Below are 22,851 nucleotides of genomic sequence, written 5' to 3'. Positions count from 1 at the left end.
TACTTTGTTTAATGCTATTTATGAGGCACGATGTTTATCACACCCATCTGTAGGGTGCAAACCATACACTGTTCAGGTGTGTCAGGCTTATCTTGGTTGGTACCCTAAGGGATTGGTATGCCTCGTCTGCACCCTTTCACCTCACTCACTTGCCATCCAATAAATATAAATAACTTCAGTCACTTAAGCTCGATTGGTCATTGTCGGCTCGGGTACTACTTACATGTACCGCGGGTACACTTAAGTATACTTACATGTACCCCGGGTACGGTAAATATACTAAGACGTACCCGGGAATTTTAACGCTAAATCGGACGTTGTCGACTATATTTTTTTAATTTATTATGTTCAAATGTATGTCAATTTTCTGTTAAATTGCCTCTTTATTATCGAGACTCCTTCCTAAAAAAATATGTTTATGCAGATATTTTTTAATTGAAGTTTGATTCATAATTACAGTAATCGATAGCGCGTTTTACCACATCGGATTTTGGGCGGGAATAAAACTTGGGTACAGTTTAATATGGACCAGGTACGTTTAAGTATATTTACTGTACCCGGGGTACATGTAAGTATAACCCGGGGTACATGTAAGTAGTACCCATGCCGACAATGACCAATCGAGCGTCACTTAACCCTTTGCATGCTGGGAAATTTGTCTGCTAAAATGTTGTTTGCTGAATTTCTAAAATTAGCATTTTCTTCAAATTTTTTCAAAGAATACTATAAGAATAGAAAACAGTTTGGATCCTGATAAGACGCCACGTTCTGTTTGCAAAGGCCTTTAAAATTCGGTTCCAGCGCTAAAAGGGTTAAACAGTCCTGGTGCAAACAGGTCCAGTGGGGAAAGAGGATCATCACATAAATATATTGAAGAAAGTAAACAAATACTTCATTTATATAGAATACAACCCTAGACCAAGTTACAACTCTTAAGTGCAAAAATACCAAACTTATTTAGAAAATTAAAATTAAATTCAAATATAATGGTTTGGATATGACCCTATAAAGACAAGACATGTTTCAGTATTTTAACATTCTTTCTTTCCTATCATTCTTTAAAAGAATATTTTTCCATTTAAACGCTGGTTGATAAATTACAGCTTCATCATATAGCCTTACGCTTCATTGGTCATTGTCGGCTCGGGTACTACTTACGTGTACCCGGGGTACTCTTAAGTATACTTACATGTACCATGGGTACGGTAAATATACTTAATCGTACCCGGTCGATATTAGACTGTACCCTAGTTGTATTACGCCTAAAATCCTATGTCGTAAAACGCGCTACCGATTATCTTAAACAAACTTCTATTTTTAAAAGAAAAACTGCCTCAACATTGCTTTGTGAGTATGAGTTTCGATAATATAGAGGCCATTTTACAGAAAATTGACATAAATGTGAATATATTTAATTTAAAAAAATAGCCGACAACGACCGATTAAGCTTTAAATTTCCCGGGTACGTTTTAGTATATTTACCGTACCCGGGGTACATGTAAGTATACTTAAGAGTACCCGGGGTACATGTAAGTAGTACCCGAGCCGACAATGACCAATCGAGCGTTACTTACCTTTGACCATACATGCCATACGTCCCGGATTGTCCAGGATTGTCCCGGAAATGAAGAACGTGTCCCGCAGTCCCGGAAATCTGTCAAATGTCCCGGATTTTACAAAATCCATATATACATGTACCTTATCTTAGGCTTAACTGCACCTCGAATCTGTGTTCCCACTAATCCGCAGCGTCTCCATGGCAATGCCTACCCAAATAGGTGACTACGCTAGCCTACGTGTCGAAATCAATCAATTAACGGGGGTTCTTTTATCATATCGATAGTCTCACGTTCGCAGTCAAACCGAAATGGCGGCATTGTTTAATGTGGTTGTTAATTGGCTTGAATACTTTTATCCTGATTATATGGAAGTTTGTTGGCGCATGCTTTGAATGAGCGACAACACTCGTAAGCAGTCATACCTGTACCTGATGTAAGATCATGCAGACGACGAATTACGTAATTTTCATACGCGTGTGATTTTATTGCAGTTTGTTGAATTAATTACGCACAACGGTAAATGTTTCATTCGATTCTCAAATGAGCATTATTCAATTTGTAATCCGAAACACTCTTCCGAATTTTAATGCTTACGCGACATTAACAAATACTAGCGTCAAATGCTTTATCCTTTGTGTCCATAAAAAGCGCGCAAAAAATATGCAAACATGTTGAACGTCGCATGGAAATTGTGGGTGTATTTTGTGTTGAATAAAAACATGAACATCACGTCAGACGATTAACGTGTGTTCAGTGGGGAAAAAAAAAAACGCCCCGATTGGAAGCTATTAATAATTTTATCACATCTTTAAATAGTAACAAATGCGCTACGAAGTTTTTATGCCGCCGTGGATATGCGCACGCGTTTCATGCAGATGACGTGACATGTACTCAAAAGCAGTTTGGTGCTCTTTTCTAACACGAAAAACACGTGGCTTGTATCTAGTAACGTAAGTACTGATGTTTAATCTGACGTAAATAGAACGTGCGTATTTCGGATAGGCTTTCGAACTTAGCAATTTACAATGTGAAAAAATGCGTACCCAAAATATCGTTATATGTATACATATCCCGGAAAAATCGGCAAAAGTCCCGGAAAATTAAGCTCAATGTCCCGGAATCGGTCTGAAAATTTATGGCATGTATGCCTTTGACAAAACGAAAAGCCATTTATATGTGTTGTTTTGTCTACCACATTAATCGTACAAGATAAATAGCTTACAGCTGTAATTTACAACTACCTAACGTGTGCACACACATACCAAAAAGAAATCTTGGATCTGCCCCTGATTGTTGATTATTTGAGATGTAATACCATTTGAACGCCAAAATTCAGTGCAACAGTCTCCTATTTGATTTGTAAAGAGATCTGGTAGGTTTTGTTTGTATGTTAGTTGTTTTGGTTAAATTTGAGTTTGGTTCATGTTCATTATATTGCTTTTAAAAGAAATGTTAGATTTCTGCAAATAATTTACCCCATTCTGTAAATGATAAAGCTTAAACCCTTTTTAATATATGCTGGCCGGAAAGCTACGCTTCAAGCTTTCTTTGTTGATATTATGTATGAGAACATTGGTGTGCAAGATGGTTATTGTGTCCACAGTGGAAATTAATTGATATTTGTAGTGATACTGTAGGGTTGAAGGATTAATGTCAACATTCAATATTACAGGGTGTATGTTATTACACTTATGTCAACATTTAATATTACAGGGTGTATGTTATTACACTAAGGATTAATGTCAACATTCAATATAACAGGGTGTATGTTATTACACTTGCTTTAATGTCCTGTGTAATGCATCTATTATTATTATTGTATTATAGATCTTGTTGTGTTTTTAATATATATTAAAGTGCTTTTTGTCAACATGTGCGGTGTTTTTGTTGCAATTCTTACTAATATGGGTACTTTGTGTATATGTCTTTGGTGTGTAGAAATCAATGCCATGCACAAGAACCATAACCCTTCACTTTCTTACCACCCGGGTAAGTTATAATACCCCCATTACCATTGGTAATGGGGGCTATATAGGAGTCACTTTGTCGGTCGGTCGGTCTGTCGGTCTGCCCCGAAATTTCATCCGATCTTCACCAAACTTGGTCAGAAGTTGTATCTAGTTTCCCTTTGTTGTTTTTGTATGATATTCGTACATCCAAAAGCTCAAAGGTCAATTAAACAACAAATCTTTAATATCTTTTATCCCGACGTCTACGATCTTGAAACCAAAAAAAAACGAGAGAAGCACAAACTTTGTAGAGTCAAAATTGCGTATTCATTTTGTAGTGAAATAAAATCACTTCCCACAGTCATGTTGTTGGGCTAGCGGTTAGCATGTCTGACTAGACCACTCTGGAGGTTGGGGGTTCAATCCCCCGGCGCAGCTCAGGATAGCGCTTGTGTAATTGATGGTGCCTTGAAACATTAAGAGAGGTAGGAGTTAAGTGAAATAAGGTCACTTCCAACAGTCCAACAGCATTGCTGTTGGGCTAGCTCTTTAGCGACGCGGTTAGAGTGTCTGACTACAACTCTAGAGGTCGCGGGTTGAATCTCCCCGGCGGAGCTCAGGATTTTTCACATTAATGTAAAAGAAATATTAAGTGGCTTATCCCGTGAAAATATCCGCTTAACCTTCAAGATAGCGACGCCATTTTGGAAGTAAGTTCCAAATAACCTCACACCCAGAATACTCCAATGTACGCATGCAACCCCCCCCCCCCTTCTTAGCATCATTTTTAGCTAACCTAGCGTTTACCGATTTAGGGACAATATGGACTAGAGACCAGATTTGCGGACCATTTCTGTAATAATATTCATTTCGTGTTCTTTTAATATTGTAATGTAGTAAAATATAACGGATTATAGATCTTCGAAACAAACTGTCTTCGGCGAACGTTCGCTGTATCTGAATGCACGACGTATCTCATCATCCACTACAAAACGGGGATAGTCGGTTTGCTCCGAGATTGGCTGATTAATAACGATCATATTATATAAGATAAGATTTATTTTGAGTCGGCAAGAGTGAATAATCAAAGTATTGACAGTACTGGTGTGACGATTCTTTTGAAGAGGATTGATATAAAAGCATCTATTTAAGTTTATCTACATCACCACATCTGTGTATGTGGGTACGAAAATTTTGGGTAGAAAAAAAATGGGTACGAAAATTTTGGGTACAAAAATTGTGCCCAAAAAAAAAATTAAGTACGTAAAAAGATTTGGTTACGAACAAAAATTGGGAAGGAAAAAAAATTGGTACGAAAATTTTTTTGGTTACGAGCAAAAAATTGGGTACGAAAAAAAAAATTGGGTACGAAAAAAGTAGGGTACGAAAAAAAATTGGGGGTACGGGGGGAACTTGATCCTTTCAGCGAAACTGGGAGGCGGGTTACATTCTCGATCAAATATAACAAGAAATATCTTTAAAAAGGTATTCGACGTGTATTTTCTATACCACTTATCTTCAAAAACTGTCTGTTACAGTAAAACGTTTGTGGGTTATAACATTACGTTTCAGCATATAAATTCAAAACTTGACATGCTCTTTAATTACACCATGCTCTTAAATTTCACATGTATATCATACCAAACTTTATATTTCGTTGTTTCCTTTCCTAAGTTAATGATGCTATGTGTACGGACGTGATTTCACAATCCCATGTGCATGAACATATACTTTTTCTCTTGATTATCGTTCTTTTTCTCTAATTCAATAAGCTTAGGCATGTTTGTTCGTTAAGTACGGCAATAATTTCATGACGATTCCTGATCGAAAGTGGGTATGAGCACATAGTCGTTAGAGCACTTGAATACGTGAGTTAGCCCATGAACACATGGTAAGGTTAACTAAATCTCCGCGATATGACCTAATATATGTTTAAAACAGAAAACAATATCCAACAAACGAATTAATTGTCAAACATAGTATGTGCACTGATGTGGCTCTGTAATTTATGTTTGAAAAGTTTATGAAATATGCAAAATGGTACAGCACGCAGAAGAGCGAGTATCACGGATATGATACGGCTATTATGCTGTTTATATACCATAGTCGCTACAACGTTTACAAATTGCAGGTTCGAAATAATTCGTTTTCTTTACACTCACGATCGCGTTGAAAGTTAATTAAACACGTTTTAATTCGCAATTTATTTATTTATTTACTGAATCACGACAAACGTCAAAAACAATACAGAAAATGCATAGTTGTTTCATTGATCTATAAACATATAATGGATTGAATATAACTGATTTAAAATTAACGTTTTCAAACTATTATTAAATCTTTTCCCAGAATATGCTGTCCTATTTATAGCTGAGCTTCCTATACCTGTATCAATGATAATCAGCGAGGTATGCCGATTAGAAAAATCGAGCTATCTCAATCGGACTGGCTCGGTCTTTTACATAGGTTGCCATTGTGAAGAATTTTTTTCATGATATGATAACTTAGACGATGCTTCGCAGCATCGTCAAAAACAACAAACATAAGCTCAGGCAGCCGACTATAAAACATGATTAACAAGACTATTGCCAAGCAATATATGTCCCCTACCCGCTCCACCATTGTCAGAAAAAAAATGTTGCCATAGCAACCAGAAATTTTGACGTAGGAACAAAATGAAATGACGTGCATAATGTCCTTATTGCCATCTATCCATGTTTCAAGTTTCATAAAAAAATATGAAGAACTTTTAAAGTTATCGCAGGATCCAGAAAAGTGTGACAGACAGACTGACAGACACACAGAGCGCAAACCATAAGTCCCCTCCGGTGAAACCGGTAGGGGACTATAAGGATAACAAGTGTATAAAAGCTGAAAGACTGAAAACAAAATTAATTAAAAGGCAAATATACATAAAATATATAGCATGATATTATAACATCAGATATGGCAATTTAAAAAGTTTAGATTTGTCTGCTTAAAAGTCAGATAATTTTTTAAGAAAAAGAATAAAATATCCACTAGATTTCTTGTAAATTTGTAACAGGTTTAAACAATTGTTTCAAGTACAAAGCATGTATAATACATCGTTGTAACTTGACATTTAGCATTTTATAAGCATATATATATATGTAAAAACAGCACATTTAGTCACCAGTAGACAGTGCACAGTATCTCGAGTTTCTAAATGTAAAGCATTTAACATAAAGCAGAAGCGAGCACATTAAGTTTACAGAGCATACAAAGCACACAAAGCATACAAGCATACACAGCATACAAAACATACAAAGCATACATATCATACAAAGCACACAAAGAATACAAGCATACACAGCATACAAAACATACAAAGCATAGTCATAGCATGCAGAGCATACAAAGCATACATATCATACAAAGCACACACAGTATACAAAGCACACAAAGTATACAAAGCATACCAAGCAAACAAAATAAACAAGGCATACAAAGTATACAAGGCATTCAAAGCATACAGAGCACACAAAACATGCAAAGCACACAAAGTATACAAAGCATACAGAGCACATATAGCATATAAAGCATACAGAGCCTACAAAGCATACAGAGCCTACAAAGCACACAAAGCATACAAATCTAAGCAAAATACTAACAGCATATAACATTAAAGTAGAAAATAACCCAGTTCACGTGAGGCACAAGTAAAACTTTACAACTAAATGATGTGATGCTCCCTTGCTGTAGATATCCCATTCAATCTACAGCTTTTGCACATACAGATTTTGCCATTCCATGATCCAATTAAAGTTTTAAATTACAAAAAATTTGTACATTTTCTAAAGTCTTCCGGTAGGGAGTTCCACAGCGAGGGGACAGCATATCTAAAGGAATGTTTACCATATGTTGTTGTGCGTACCTGTGGTATCTGTAAAATATTGGTGTATCTAAAATTTATGGTTGACTGTCTCTTAACAACTAAATCATTTAACAAAGGTGAAGAAAATTCATTTATGATTTTAAATGTTTCAAAAGCCATTGATCTTATACGTCTTATTTGCAAGGACGGAAGGTCTACCCTTTATAAAAGATCACTATATATGAAGTGCTATAGTCGTTGTATATAAAACGAATTGACGTTTCCTGAAGTTTTTCCATCTTTTTAATATTAGTTTCTGAACAGAAATGCCAGGTCATTCGGCAAAAATTAAAATTTGATAAGACAAAGGTATGGAAAATTAAAAGCTTGTTTGCTGCACTTAAATTTCTGCCAACTCTCTTTAAGATGTTAATCTGAGTGGCAGCCTTCTTACATAATCCTTGTATATGCTTATCAAAATTTAGTTTATAGTCTATGTCAATACCAAGTGGTAACAACGTTTTCACAAGTAATATTGGCATCACCTATCTTAAATGAGGGTTTTTTACTAGAAGTTGATTTGCCTATTGCAAGAGATTGAAATTTGTCAGTGTTAGCTTGCATTTTGTTAAAATGAAACCAATCAATAAGAAAGTTACTTTCATGTTGTAAGACACTTAAAAGTTCATCAAAGTTTGTTGTGTAAAATGAAAGAGTATTATCATCTGCATAATTATAAAAGGTAGACTTGTTTATAAAACAACAAATATAATTAATAATTTATTAAAGAAGTTGAACAGTAGGGGCCCCAGGATAGACCCTTGGGGTACTCCTTTTGTTATACTGGCCCATGTACTTACTGTATCTCCTATTTTAATTTGCTGTTTTCTGTTAGAAAGGTAAGACTGGAAGAGTCTGGATGCAGGCTCTGACATACCATATGCTGACAGTTTTGACAATAGTATATCGTGCGGCCGGCAATCGAAGGCCTTGGACAGGTCGCTGCAGCGTAATGGTTTTTATCCAGAGCCTGCCTCCATTTCTCCAGAAGTTTTAATAGGGTGGTTTGACAGCCATGTCCCTTCCTGAAAGCACATAAAAAATTAAACATTGTATTAAAATGAGAGTTAAGTTGTTTAGCAATTACTTTCTCAAAGTTTTTAGAGGGCATTGGTAAGACACTTAATTACTTAGATTTGCAGAAAGGGTCATTTTTCTTGTATATGGGTGTGACTTGTGCTATTTTAAGTTTATCTGGAAAAGTACTTGTGGCAATAGAAATGTTTACAAGATTGGTAAGATTATATATATAATATATATATATTATCATATTATTATATGATTTTTTTGTGCCGGGTCCCTATGATGACGATGTGAAAGCAAAACAAAACGATATCATTTATCCACCTTTTCGATCATAGCACGGTGGCCTCCCTTTGTTTTAAATTTGACATATGTATATTAAATACATGTTAAGGAGACTGTAAGTGTGTTACGGTTGTTTTCAAGTGCATGACCTATGTGCAGGGTGTACTACCTGAAACGACTGTTGTTTATGATGGTGTCGGCATTATAGATCTTTCGTGCATTATTAGCTCTGACACTTGTGAAATAAAATAAGTTTGATCGACAGACATGGCTTAAATTTATATTAATATTGACAGTTACACAAGTTAATAACGGTATGTTGGCTTATTGCTTTTAGCGTTAACTTTTGTAATGATTCCATATCGAAATTCGAATAAGAATATGCAATGTATGTTTTTATTAATTTTACTTTTTATGCCCCCGGTAGGGTGGCGTATAGCAGTTGAACCAGGTTTTTTTCCTTCTTTGGGACCCGCCGAAAATCGGCTCTTTCTCCTCAGATTTTTTCTTCCCCTCAGCTGGTAAGTTTTCCCCTAGATTTCATTTTCCCCTCCAAAAAAAAAAACATTTTTTTTTTTTTTTTTTTACATTTAAACACATAAGTTAACCTGATTCACTGTAGAAACTAGAAAAAATATTGCATAATTAAATTATCCATTGCCTTCAATTTATTTTAAAAACAGTAAAAAATATTAAATTGATTATTTTAGATGTTCCTTATTTTCCCAAAAATCCGGCTTTTCGCACGATTTTTTCCCCCCAAAATTCAACGTTTCGCACGATTTTTTTCCCCTCAAAGAAGGCCAGGCCCTTTCCCTTAAATCAGATAAAAACCCCTGTGAACTGTCCGTCAGTCAGTATGTCAGTATGTGTGTATGTCAGTCTGTCCGTCCGTCCGAAAAAAACATTGGGCATAACTTTTTCAATATTGAAGATAGCAACTTGATATTTGGCATGCATGTGTATCTCATGAAGATGCACATTTTGAGTGGTGGAAGTTCAAGGTCAAGGTCATCCTTCAAGGTCAAAGGTAAAAAAAAAAAAAAAAAAAATCAAAGCGGCGTTCTCATGAAGCTGCACATTGTGAGTGGTTGAAGTTCAAGGTCAAGGTCATCCTTCAAGGTCAAAGGTAAAAAAAAAAATTCAAAGCGGCGTTCTCATGATGAAGCTGCACATTTTGAGTGGTGGAAGTTCAAGGTCAAGGTCATCCTTCAAGGTCAAAGAACAAAAAATAAATAAAAAATAAAAATATTTCGAAGCGGCGCAATAGGGGGCATTGTGTTTCTGACGAACACATCTCTTCTTTTTAAATAAATCAAAGCGGCGCAGTTGGCGGCATTGTGTTTCTGACAAACACATCGTGGTAAAAGGTCAAGGTCATCCTTCAAGGTCTAAGGTCAAAAATACAAATCCAAGGGAAGTAATGACTTTAAAGGGAGATAATTATTCAATATTGAACATAGCAACTTGATATTTGGCATGCATGTGTATCTCATGGAGCTGCACATTTTGAGTGGTGAATCTATAGTCACGGTAGTGGCTTTTAATTATTTGCTACTTAAAATAGAGATTTGTTAGAGACAATCATTTTCAAGGGAAGTAATTAATATAATTATAAACCTCAGATTATATATTTCCTTACCAAGAATTTAAGTTCTTTTCACAGTTACTGTACAGATTTTTTACTTTGATTATTTATAACTCAAATGATTGATTTGTCAAAGTTTGTTTTTTTTAATGATACAATTATCATTTCTTTCCTGTACTAATTTGTGAATGATATGGTTCATTACATACCTGTGGACTTATGTCCATAGATACATGATGAACTCTGGCTATGATCTCTTTGATAAACCATAGACCTTGGTTGTCATGATGTCTGACTTGGTCATTTTTGACTGTCTACAGACCCCCCCCCCCCCCCAGTTGGATTGGACAAAATCCAAGGGAAGTAATAAGCTTTAAAGGGAGATGATTTCTATACCTGCCAAATGATAAATAGAAATTTTATTTCAAAGCAGCGCAGTAGGGGGCATTGTGTTTCTGACGAACACATCTCTTGTTTGTACTTTCTTTAATTTCATATTCCAATTCCATATAACTAACAATGTTTACTATTTTCAATTGCGGCATCATACAAAACATACATAATTAATATTGATATTTTGAGATAATCTCAAATCTAAAGAGTTACTTAAAATGAAAAAAACACAAAAAACACTACATATTAAATCAATATGAATGTCAACAACAATGTTTACCAAAAAAAGTGTGTTTTTAACCCACCTTTCAAGCAGCTCATCTTAATTTACTGTTGACTTGCTACTATATCAAAGACGCCGCCAATTAATCCTATCTTATCTCCCAAATGTGTCAGCTGCAGTGTATGTATAATAAACTATTGTGCAAAATCACTAACATAGAAACCCAGACTGAGCCTGAGGAAAATGACATCACTTTTTAGTGCAAGCAATTGTAAATCCACACAAGTTTACAGTCCATGCAAATGACTTGATTTTGTGTCACATCTTTCGGGAGTATGCAAGTATGACGATGTTGCAAGATGATATAATCAATTCTTAGGTGCCATACACAATCAGAATATGAAGGACCATTATAGTCATTATTTTTCTTTGGTTTAAAATTAAAGCATTTGTTTATTTGGTGTTTTTTTGTTGGATGTAATAAGTGGAATATACCTCCAGTCAAATGTTCTAAGAGAATGTATTGGTCGCATGGAAAGCACTATCGGTATTTGTCTGTTAGGTTATATTTCTATCCACTCGACTAATACATACACTTGGAAAAATTGATAAATCTAATACTCTGTTTATAATAGGTAGCTTCTGTTGCATCCCTTGTTATGTACTCAATGTATCCGTTTGTTGATGGTACATTGAATTTAGTCCAAATTGTCTAGATAGTCTAAATTGAGATGACACAGCCAGGAGTTGCACAGCATCCAGATGAGTTTCTCATGGAACAGCCCAGAGTTCTACAGCTGCCAGATGAGTCTCTGATCTCCATTATGAGATACTTGCACTACAAAGACATTATCAGGTGTGTTGTTGAACTATGTATCCAGCTGGTAAAATTATTAGTTGATACAACCATTTGTAGCACAAGAGAGATAATACTATTCTCTGGAGTCAACTTAGAAGCAACACAAAATTGGTCACGTTATCAAGAATATACTCTTTTGAACAGTTCAGCATGTATTATGAAAGCTTATAACATTTGTTAATCAAAAAGAATTTACAGATTGTGTGTGATCAAATTGAATCAAATACTAGTACTTAGGTCCTTGCATACCCAGTATATGTTGTATTGCTTCCCTGCTTACATCATGTTACATTATCAATATTAGTTCTCCATAAACACTTTACTTTTATTGTTCAATAATAAGTATACCAATTATTAGGTTGTTACATGTATTATATTCAAGACAATCAAAACAAATAATGTAGCCCTTTGTTTTCTTTAGTGTATCACATCTATGCCATCGCTTTCATGAGCTGTGCATGGATGATTCATTGTGGAAATGGCAATGCCAGCACTACTTCATGGAAGACAGGTATACCACATATCTATCACACTTATATCGCACAAAGGACAGGTAAACTACATATCTTTCATACTTATATCACATGGAGGACAGGTATACCACATATCTATTACACTTATCAAGGGATTAGAGCCAGAACGTGATAAGTGCACTTTTTATCAAAAATCACTTTTTTTCAGGTTTAGAAAGTTATTCCAACGCTCTACAATTTGCTCTTTTCCCTGGAATCATACCTTGTATACAACATAGTTTATCTGACAGAACCAAGGTGCACTAAGTGCTTATCGACAAATCTGGTGTATGCCAGATTGCTTCAAGTGCACTTAAGTCATTTTGGCACAATATGTTTTCATACATATTGAGAGGAAAAACATGCGCCAAAAGGATTTAAAATAAATCATTTAAACATAAGCCAGTTGTGCCCCTTATTCAAGGTAAAAACAAAATATGAAGCCCTGACCTTGTAAAGATATTACTGTATCTGGTTTATATCAACAGGAATACACAAAGTCTTGTGCTAATTAGTAATTAGATAGGGAGAAATATGCCTTTATGGGTGTTCATGTTAATAAAAGACATTGTTCTCCCACTAAGATGGTAAAATAATATCATTGTTTCAACACCTTTCTAAGTGAAAGGTCATTCTTATTCAAACATAACATAGAATGTGCCGAGTCGTGTAAGGACACACTCATCAAAGCTCAGAGTGATTTCCAGAGTATATCGCCTAGATAAGAAACATGTATGCAAAGTTTTCTTCCAGAAAACGTTAGATATTGGTGGCAGAATGATAGATACAGCACTGAAATCACAATCTTCAGAAACATTTGCTTCTTTTGATAGGCGTGGAAAGCACACTTCACATAACAAAACCCCAGATGCAATGATAGAAGATGTTCGTAAGCATATAAGAGTCATTTCCTACAGTAGAAGCACATTACACACGCCAAGACACTTAAAGACGTTTTCTAGGATCTGATTTAATATACTAGTAGATAAAATGTATTATTTATACAAAGACAAGTGTAAAGAACGGGCAGGAAATACATATCAAGTAAAATCGTAAAATGTTCTGTGAGGAGTTTAACTATTCATTTCATATACCCAAGAAGGACCAGTGTCAGGTGCGCGCTGTGTAAAGAAATGAAGAGGAAGCTGGCAAGCTGACCAACGATTTGAAACTTGCTTTTCAAGACCATATCAAAAGAAAATACAGAGCTAGATATGAAAAGAAGTTTGATAAGTCTCTTGCACAACAAGAGAAGGCATACCATGTCGCAACATTTGATCGAGAGGCTGTTTTACCGATTCCATGTTCTCTTGTGAATCAAGTTTATTATAAAAGAAAACTCAGTTGTTACAATATTTCCTTTTACTCTTGACAAAACGCAAGTTCAACATGTATTTTTTGTGGAATGAAACTGATGGAAAACGCGGCTCTTGTGAAGTGGGAACTTGTCTTTTGACTTACACTAAATGTCTTCCTATAACAGTAAAGAATGTCTGTTTTTATTTTGACTGTTGTAGTGGTCAAAATCGCAAATAGGTTGTTACTGTTGCATTAATGCATGCTTGAGAAAAATGTAAAAACATAGACACCATTTAACAAAAGTATTTAGAAAGTGGACATACCCAGATGGAGTGTGATAGTGTACAATGCATCGATAGAATGAGCAAATAAATTTACATCGATATATGTACCAAGCCAGTGGGAAACAATTGTGAGGGTTACACGAAAGAGAAATCTGTATGTTGTAGTGCCGATGAAATACTATGACTTTTTTATATCATTAAATTATAGCTAAATCTGTAATGCCGCCAAATGTTGTCAATGTAAGTGGACAAAAGGTTTTATGGACGAAAATAAAATTGATAAAACTGCAAAAAAGTGATCCGGGGTGTGTATTTTTTCAAGTGCAGTTTTGATGACACCAGTTTTCAGTGTGTGAAACTCAAATCCTCAAGGAAAGGACCTTTATAAAATGTGACATAAAACCCTTGTATGATGCCAAACTTCCAATTACAGCATCAAAGAAGAAAGACCTGCCATCACTTTGCTCTGATTGAATAATTCCTTCAGAATATCACCAGTATTTCAAGGATAATCCATCTGATAAGAAAACAAGGGATTGTCTTCCTTAACCAGATACACTAGAAGATAGTGAAGATTCAGGTGTGGAATAGAAAATCTGAATCTTCACTTTCTTCCATTGTGAAGGTTGGAGACACAAGGCCATACTGATTGAAATAAATGTATTGATACATTTGCATGTCCTGTTCAAATCAAGAAAGCAAAAGGAAATAAGTATGTACTTCTAAACAAAGAATTATTATTATGCTTATTTATATAAACTTGTGCTAAGTGCACATGTTTCGTTTAGTCTCTCAAAATAGATGCATATCACAGGGCTCTTTTGCCTTAAGGGTACTTAGTCCTGTATGGCATAGGAAAAGCAGGGTTCTATTTTTATGCTAAATAGCACCAAGTGCACTTAACACAGTGGTACTCTGAAAATATATATGTTTTACCTTAATGCCATAATGAAGTAAGTGCTATTTTGAATACAAAAGCATTAAGTATTGTATGCAATCCTATAATATGTTTATAATGTCATAACAATACTAATACCTATATTATAACTTAATATTATGCTGATATTCATATTCAAATAAAAGTTGTAGTCTTTTGCGTTTTTCTCCACTATTTGAAAAATGGAGTTATTACGTTCTGGCTCTAACCCCATGTTATATGGCACAGAGGACAGGTAAACTACATATCTTTCACACTTATATCACATGGAGGACAGGTATACTAGTCTGTATATCTTTTATACTTGAATGACATGGGGGACAGGAATGCCACTTGTCTATCAAACTTAAAATGACAGATAACCACAGATCTATCACATTTATATCCCATGGAGGACAGGTTTACCTCATATCTAGCAAATTCATTTTACATGAAACACAGGTATATCTCACATCTTTCACACTTAAATTACATGGTGGACAGGTAAACCACATATCTATCACACTTATATCACCTGGATGACAGTTATACCATTTATCTATCACACTAATATCAGATGGAGGACAGGTATGCCAAATATCTATCACACTTATATCACATGGAAGACACGTATACCACATAACTATAACATTTATATCACATTGAGGACAGGTTTATCATATATCTATCCCACTTATACCACATGGAGTTTAGGTATACTACATATCTATCCCACTTATACCACATGGAGTTTAGGTATACTACATATTATCTATCCCACTTATACCACATAGAGTTTAGGTATACCACATATCTAACCCACTTATACCCCATGGAGTTCAGGTATAACACATAACTATCACACTTATATCACATTGAGTTTAGGCATACACCATATCTATCACACTTATATCACATTGAGTTTAAGTATAAAACATATCTATCACACTTATACCACATGGAGTTCAGGTATACCATATATTTATCCCACATATACCACATGGAGTTCAGGTATTCCAAATATCTATCCCACTTATACCACATGAACTTTAGGTATACCACATATCTATCCCACTTACGGTATATCACATGTAGTTCAGGTATACTACATATCTATCCCACTTTAACCACACGGAGTTTATGTATACCACATATCTATAACACTTACTAGTATACCACATGGAGTTCAGGTATACAAAAAATCTATCCCACTTATACCACATGGAGTTCAGGTAAACCACATACATATCACACTAATACCACATGGAGTTTAGGTAAACCATATACATATCACACTTATCTTATACCACATGAGGTTCAGGTAAACCACATATCTATCTCACTGTTACCACATGGAGTTTAGGTATACTAAATATCTATCCCACTTATACCACATGGCCTTCAGGTATACCACATATCTATCCCACTTATACCACATGGAGTTCAGGTATACCATATATTTATCCCACATATACCCACGTATGGAGTTCAGGTATGCCATATACCTATCCCATTTATACCACATGGAGAACAGGTACACCACATTGTGTGTATTGAGATGGCTGGTATGTTGTTGGTTGGGTGTGTTGAATAAAACTGGGATTTGAACTTGTTAACTCAAGAATTAATTGAGCATTGAAATTAAACTAGACACAAAAATACAGTATGTTAAGGTTTAGTTTGGGATTGTATTTTTGGTGAGTGGTTAAATATCACTGTTACTAACAATAGAAAAATAATAATAAAACATTTTTAATGACTTAAAAACAAATCAAACTTAAAGAAATTGATATCATGGACATTCACCCTTCATTTTTCAGTATTGAATGGTTTTAAATTTGTATTACTATACTCTGTTAAAGGTTAAAGCATTTTTTATCAAATGTATTTGTTTAGAAAATCAGTAAAATTTTGATGTGTGCTTGCATTTACATAATTGAGACACATGAAATCTTGATATCAAACATCAGAAATAAAACATCCTTCATTACATTGTATCAAAATGTATGTTATGTTTTGATTTCTGTAATATATATAGGATCTGGCACGAGTTGTCATATCATACCATATTTTATTAAACGAGTTCAGGAATTTTGTTAGTAAGCGAGCCTTTGGCGAGCTTACTAACGAATTTCCTGGACGAGTTTAATAAAATATGGTATGATATGACAACGAGTGTCAGATCTGTTTTATCACATGCTTTTGAATGAGCAAATTAAATAAATATTTACGCAAACATAATGATAAATCTCGAATACTGTTTACATTTCCTGACGTCATTTGGAATGCCTCGGCTTTTACAAAGCAAAATAACAAAATGCGATTGGTCAATAAACGAAAAACTAAGCCAATCTAAACACTTAAAAATGTTGTATTACACATGTGTAATATAAAAAAATATGTAATGGTTGTATTACATTGGAAACAGGGTATAGCATGTGATAAAATAAATAATTAACATTTGATGGCCATAATATTAATGTATAAACACACATGCACATAAAATATTTTTACCCATAGCCCACATTTAGATCTCTACAATAAAGCTGTATATATATAAACACCATAAAGCTTGCCTTGTTAATAACACCATGGTATTCTAGTTGCCCCGATGGTCTATCCTGGAGGGAACACTTTGTCAACTGGTTCCGTGACTTTGGCAAGTACAAGAACTACGTGGCCATCAAGACAGCCTGGAACCAGATCGAGGCATTTCTGAAGGAGAACTGTAGCAGGCTTCACCATTGCCTTAATGGTGAGACATTTTTCAATAAACATTACTTCAGTTTTATCAGAATTAAAAAATCATCTCAATTGGCTATCATTTCCTATCTGTCTGTCACAACTGTATATTTACAAAAACTGCTTATGTTAGTTGCTGTAAAAAGATAAAAAAATGCAAAATATATCAATAAAATTGACCATTTAATTTATCACATTGGAGCGAACAATACTATTGCTATGGAATGTTTTGTTATAACTTGACAAAGATAGTTAACATTGTAAGCATTCTGTTATTATCCCCCGCCATAGGCAGAGGGATATTGTTTTGGCGTTGTCCGTCCGTCTTTCTGTCTGTCCGTCTTTCCGTCCGTCCGGAGCCATATCTTGGAAGTGCTTTGGCGGATTTCATTGAAACTTGGTATGAGTATATATGTGGATAAGAGGATGATGCACGCCAAATGGCATTGTACACCATTTGTTAATAACGGAGTTATGGCCCTTTGTATCTTGAAAAATTGCTTTTTTGAGTGTCAAATATAACACTTTTGTGTCTAGAAGCATATCGGCGGGGCATATAAATTCAACGAATTTGCTTGTTTTCAGTTGGATTGTCTGAAGAGAAAATTGACAAAGATAGTTTGCAATGTAAGCATTCTTTCAGTTGGACTGTCTGAAGAGGACATTGACAAAGAAGAAGAGCGGTTTACGTTTCAATTACCAGAAGATTTTCGGTTATCATACCGCATTCACAATGGTCAGGATCACACTCGTCTTGGTAGAGGGTAGGCAGAGTAGCAGAAATACTAATACATTTGGACTGAACATGATGTAATGGGATATATTAATCAGAGATTTCTTTGAACTTATACCTTTATTGTCATGCAATGAATATTAGGTAAAGTGAAGTTGAAACAATATGCTTTTTTATCCTAATTTAGGACTAAATATTGTTATGCCCCTAGTAGGATGGCATATAGCAATTGCACTGTCTGTCTGTCTTTTTGTCCGGCTTTCAGATATTTGCCTGATATTTGGTATGTGAGTTGACCTACATGACCTACAGATGAAGTTTGAATTTCCTGCCAGTCCATTGTTTTTTAATTAAGACATAGTTTGTGAATACTCTATAAGGGCCAGATTTATTGCCCAATCTTGATGAAATTTGGTCAGAATGTTTGTCCCATTTATTTCTGTGCAAAGTTTATAAGTGGGCAATATTTCATGTTTGCATAATGGTAAATACTTCGAGTGTTGTCTTGATGACAACCCTAAAACTTAGCTGCCTGGTTGTAGTAAATATGGGCCCTGGTCTTTATAACAACTCTAACTCTTATCTGTCTGGATGTAGTAAATATCTGCCCTGGTCTTTATAACAACCCTTTAACTTAACTGCCTGGTTGTAGTAAATATGGGCCCTGGTCTTAATAACAACCCTAATACCTAGCTGCCTTTTTTCAGGTTGCTTGGATCTGTCACCATTCACACGCTGTTGGAAACAGAGTTTCTCCTCCCACTTCAGGTATGTATATGTATAAGGCAGTATTAAGTTGTGGTGTTTGGGGGTTGGTATTAGAATTACATGAATACTAAATGCTTAGTATTTAAGTCTTTAACGACATAGGCTAGTTGTAGACCTCATTGATTCCCCCTTGTGTTGTCAGCATTGCGGTGAATTCATCAAGGGCAGCCTGCGGTTCTCTGTGAACACTACTGGTGAGCGGTCTGGCCAGGCAATAGCTTGTACCAACTACCAGCAGCTGAAGAGAGGAACAGTGTTCTATGTGCAAGACGGACTTTACTCTTATGAAGAACAAAGGCAGATGTCTATACCTTATTATGAAATGGGTACAGTTCATGTTATAATTAATGTCTTTTGTCATTTATATCAAACTTTACAAGATAAATATTAAGTATGAGATTTGTATGCATATAGTTAATGAACTGTCCGTCAGACCGTCTGTCTGTCTGTCTGTCAGTCAGTCCGTCCGTCCATCAGAAAACTTTAAAATTGGTCATGACTGAATATGGTTGCCACTGTCAGAAGTATGAATTTCCTAACTGATTATGGTTGCCACTGTCAGAAGTATGAATTTCCTAACTGATTATGGTTGCCATTGTCAAAAGAACAAATAGCCTGACTCATTATGGTTGCCACCGTCAGAAGTATGAATCGCGTGACTGATAATGGTTGCCATTGTCAGAAGTATGAATAGCCTGACTGATTATGGTTGCCATTGTCAGAAGCATGAATAGCCTGACTCATTATGGTTGCCACCGTCAGAAGTATGAATCAGGTGACTGATAATGGTTGCCATTGTCAGAAGCATGAATAGCCTGACTGATTATAGTTGCCATTGTCAGAAGCTTTTATATCCTGACTGATTCTGGTTACCGCTGCCAGAAGTATGAATAGCCTGACTGATTATGGTTGCCACTGTCAGAAGTATGAATTTCCTAACTGATTATGGTTGCCACTGTCAGAAGTATGAATTTCCTAACTGATTATGGTTGCCATTGTCAGAAGCATGAATAGCCTGACTGATAATGGTTGCCACTGTCAGAAGCATGAATATCCTGATTGATTATGGTTGCCACTGTCAGAAGCATGAATATCCTGATTGATTATGGTTGCCATTGTCAGAAGCATGAATATCATGACTAATTATGGTTGCCATTGTCAGAAGTATGAGTAGCCTGACTGATTATGGTTGCCACTGTCAGAAGCATTAATAACCTGACTGATTATGGTTGCCACTGTCAGAAGTATGAATATCCTGATTGATTTTGGTTGCCACTGTCAGAAGCATGAATAGCCTAACTGATTATGGTTGCCACTGTCAGAAGCATGAATAGCCTGACTGATTATGGTTGCCACTGTCAAAGTATGACTATCCTGACTGATTATGGTTGCCACTGTCAGAAGCATGAATATCCTGATTTATTATGTGTGCCGCTTTCTGAAGCATGAATATAATGACTGATTATGGTTGCCATTGTCAGAAGTATGAGTAGCCTGACTGATTATGGTTGCCACTGTCAGAAGCATGAATAACCTGACTGATTATGGTTGCCACTGTCAGAAGTATGAATATCCTGATTGATTTTGGTTGCCACTGTCAGAAGCATGAATAGCCTAACTGATTATGGCTACCACTGTCAGAAGCATGAATAGCCTGACTGATTATGGCTACCACTGTCAGAAGCATGAATAGCCTAACTGATTATGGCTACCACTGTCATAAGTATGAATAGCCTAACTGATTATGGTTGTCACTGTCAGAAGTATGAATAGCTTGACTGAGTATGGTTGTCACTGTCAGAAGCAAGAATATCCTGACTGATTATGGTTGCCACTGTCAGAAGTATGAATAGCTTGACTGAGTATGGTTGCCACTGTCAGAAGTATGAATAGCTTGACTGAGTATGGTTGTCACTGTCAGAAGCAAGAATATCCTGACTGATTATGGTTGCCACTGTCAGAAGTATGAATAGCTTGACTGAGTATGGTTGCCACTGTCAGAAGTATGAATAGCTTGACTGAGTATGGTTGTCACTGTCAGAAGTATGAATAGCTTGACTGAGTATGGTTGTCACTGTCAGAAGCAAGAATATCCTGACTGATTATGGTTGTCACTGTCAGAAGTATGAATAGCTTGACTGAGTATGGTTGTCACTGTCAGAAGCAAGAATATCCTGACTGATTATGGTTGTCACTGTCAGAAGTATGAATAGCTTGACTGAGTATGGTTGTCACTGTCAGAAGCAAGAATATCCTGACTGATTATGGTTGCCACTTTGAGAAGCGTGAATAGCCTGACTGATTATGGTTGCCACTGTGAGAAGCGTAAATAGCCTAACTGATTAAGGTTACCATTGTCAGAAGTATGAATAGCCAGACTGATTATGGTTACCACTGTCAAAAGTATGAATAGCCAGACTGATTATGGTTTCACAACTTCAGATGTCTCATTCAAAGACTGGCTGTGCAGCTATGCAGAGGAACTGACACAGAAGCAATACTTTCTACAAGATGAACACATCTTTAGGTAAGATGTATTCATGATAAAGGATAATATCATAAAGGCATGTTAACAAATGTACCATGTATTAACCTATGGAGCTTACAGCTATTTCATGAGCAATGTGTGTTTTTAAGATCTTAAATACATATATATTTTCTGTTGACTTGATAGGTTAATATAAATGTGAAACATCACAAAGGTAATTAAGATGTTAATGATGTGGACAATGTGTTTTAAATTAATCATAATGTGTTCACTTGGTTTCCAGGTTCTGCCATGAGCCCAGCAGTGTAGTCACCTCTCACGGTATAACAGTTAAGCCTACCAGCATGTTCGTACCTGCCCTGTCCAGACCCAATACAAACTTCTTCATCTACAGAATTATGTATGTAAAGCCAGGCAACCCACATGATCTCTTTGTAACTGCCTGCATTTCAGAAATGTTATCATATTCATTGAAACATCAATATCGTATAGAAAATACTTGGTTAATGTTGACACATCAGTTAATGTACCGGTGGTAAGCCTTAAATCATTATCTTCTGAATATTTGGCCTATATGTGAGGTTTTGAGTTCCTTATAACTGGTTTACACCCTGAATGCTTTGGATTGCCCATTCTAAGGCAGTTTAATCAGTTTAATTAATTTGTGTGTGTTGTAGACAGTCCAGTTGTTGTGTGTCTCACTGTTTTGCAAACGGTCCCTTACCATAATAAAGATCCGCATGGGGTGTCTGTCCTGCTTGTGCAGCTGAATTTTCACTTTGCATTGTGTATGTATTAAACGCAATCTCAAACATGGTCTAATAAAATGAGGGGCAAATCTTTAAAAGCCTTGTTACCATTCTAATGCCTCATTTATGACTCAGTCTTGATGACATATTGCCAGAATGTTTATCTTGACAATATGAAGTTCATGTAAGAATCTGGGACAAGTATGGTAAAAAAACTAGATACCCTGGTCAAGTCCTCAGCAATTGGTGTCAGTGAACTCAGGTTAGCTGTTCATGGCCATCATGGCCCTCTTGTTTAGTTTTCTTGTTTACTCTGTAATTATATTACTATTGAAGCTATTATGATGAAGTTTAATGAAGATCAACATAGAACATATCTCTTTCTTTTATACCTAATGATAAAATATGACATTTCTGCAGTGAAATAACAGCAATGAAAATAAACAAATTGTTATTTTCCCCGGTGAAAATAACAAATTTTCGGAAACATTTTTCTGTTTTTAGCTCGGCGTTTTCGGAGACATTTTGTTAAGGTTTTGAACATTGGCTCTAAAATAAAATTGCTTCCACCTACAACTTTGAAACT

General features: G+C 35.6%; 1 protein-coding gene across 50 annotated transcripts in view; it reads left to right on the top strand.

Moving 5' to 3' along the window:
* The first annotated feature begins 8,788 nt into the window (after positions 1 to 8,788).
* LOC127853075 (F-box only protein 3-like) overlaps positions 8,789 to 22,851 on the top strand; it is a 30,040-nt gene continuing 15,977 nt past the window's right edge. For 48 of the 50 annotated variants that reach the window (XM_052387260.1, XM_052387259.1, XM_052387234.1 and 45 more), the window contains exons 1-9: positions 8,833 to 9,025; positions 11,632 to 11,771; positions 12,196 to 12,285; positions 17,389 to 17,540; positions 18,171 to 18,291; positions 18,968 to 19,028; positions 19,171 to 19,354; positions 21,471 to 21,555; positions 21,800 to 21,916. In XM_052387260.1, the coding sequence (XP_052243220.1) occupies positions 11,647 to 11,771; positions 12,196 to 12,285; positions 17,389 to 17,540; positions 18,171 to 18,291; positions 18,968 to 19,028; positions 19,171 to 19,354; positions 21,471 to 21,555; positions 21,800 to 21,916 (935 nt within the window). In that variant the 5' untranslated portion in view covers positions 8,833 to 9,025; positions 11,632 to 11,646. The other 2 variants (XM_052387210.1, XM_052387211.1) reach the window with 2 other exon arrangements.

Source organism: Dreissena polymorpha, chromosome 12 (assembly GCF_020536995.1).
Source record: "Dreissena polymorpha isolate Duluth1 chromosome 12, UMN_Dpol_1.0, whole genome shotgun sequence".
NCBI lineage: Eukaryota > Metazoa > Mollusca > Bivalvia > Myida > Dreissenidae > Dreissena > Dreissena polymorpha.
This window is presented reverse-complemented; position numbering and strand designations above follow the sequence as displayed.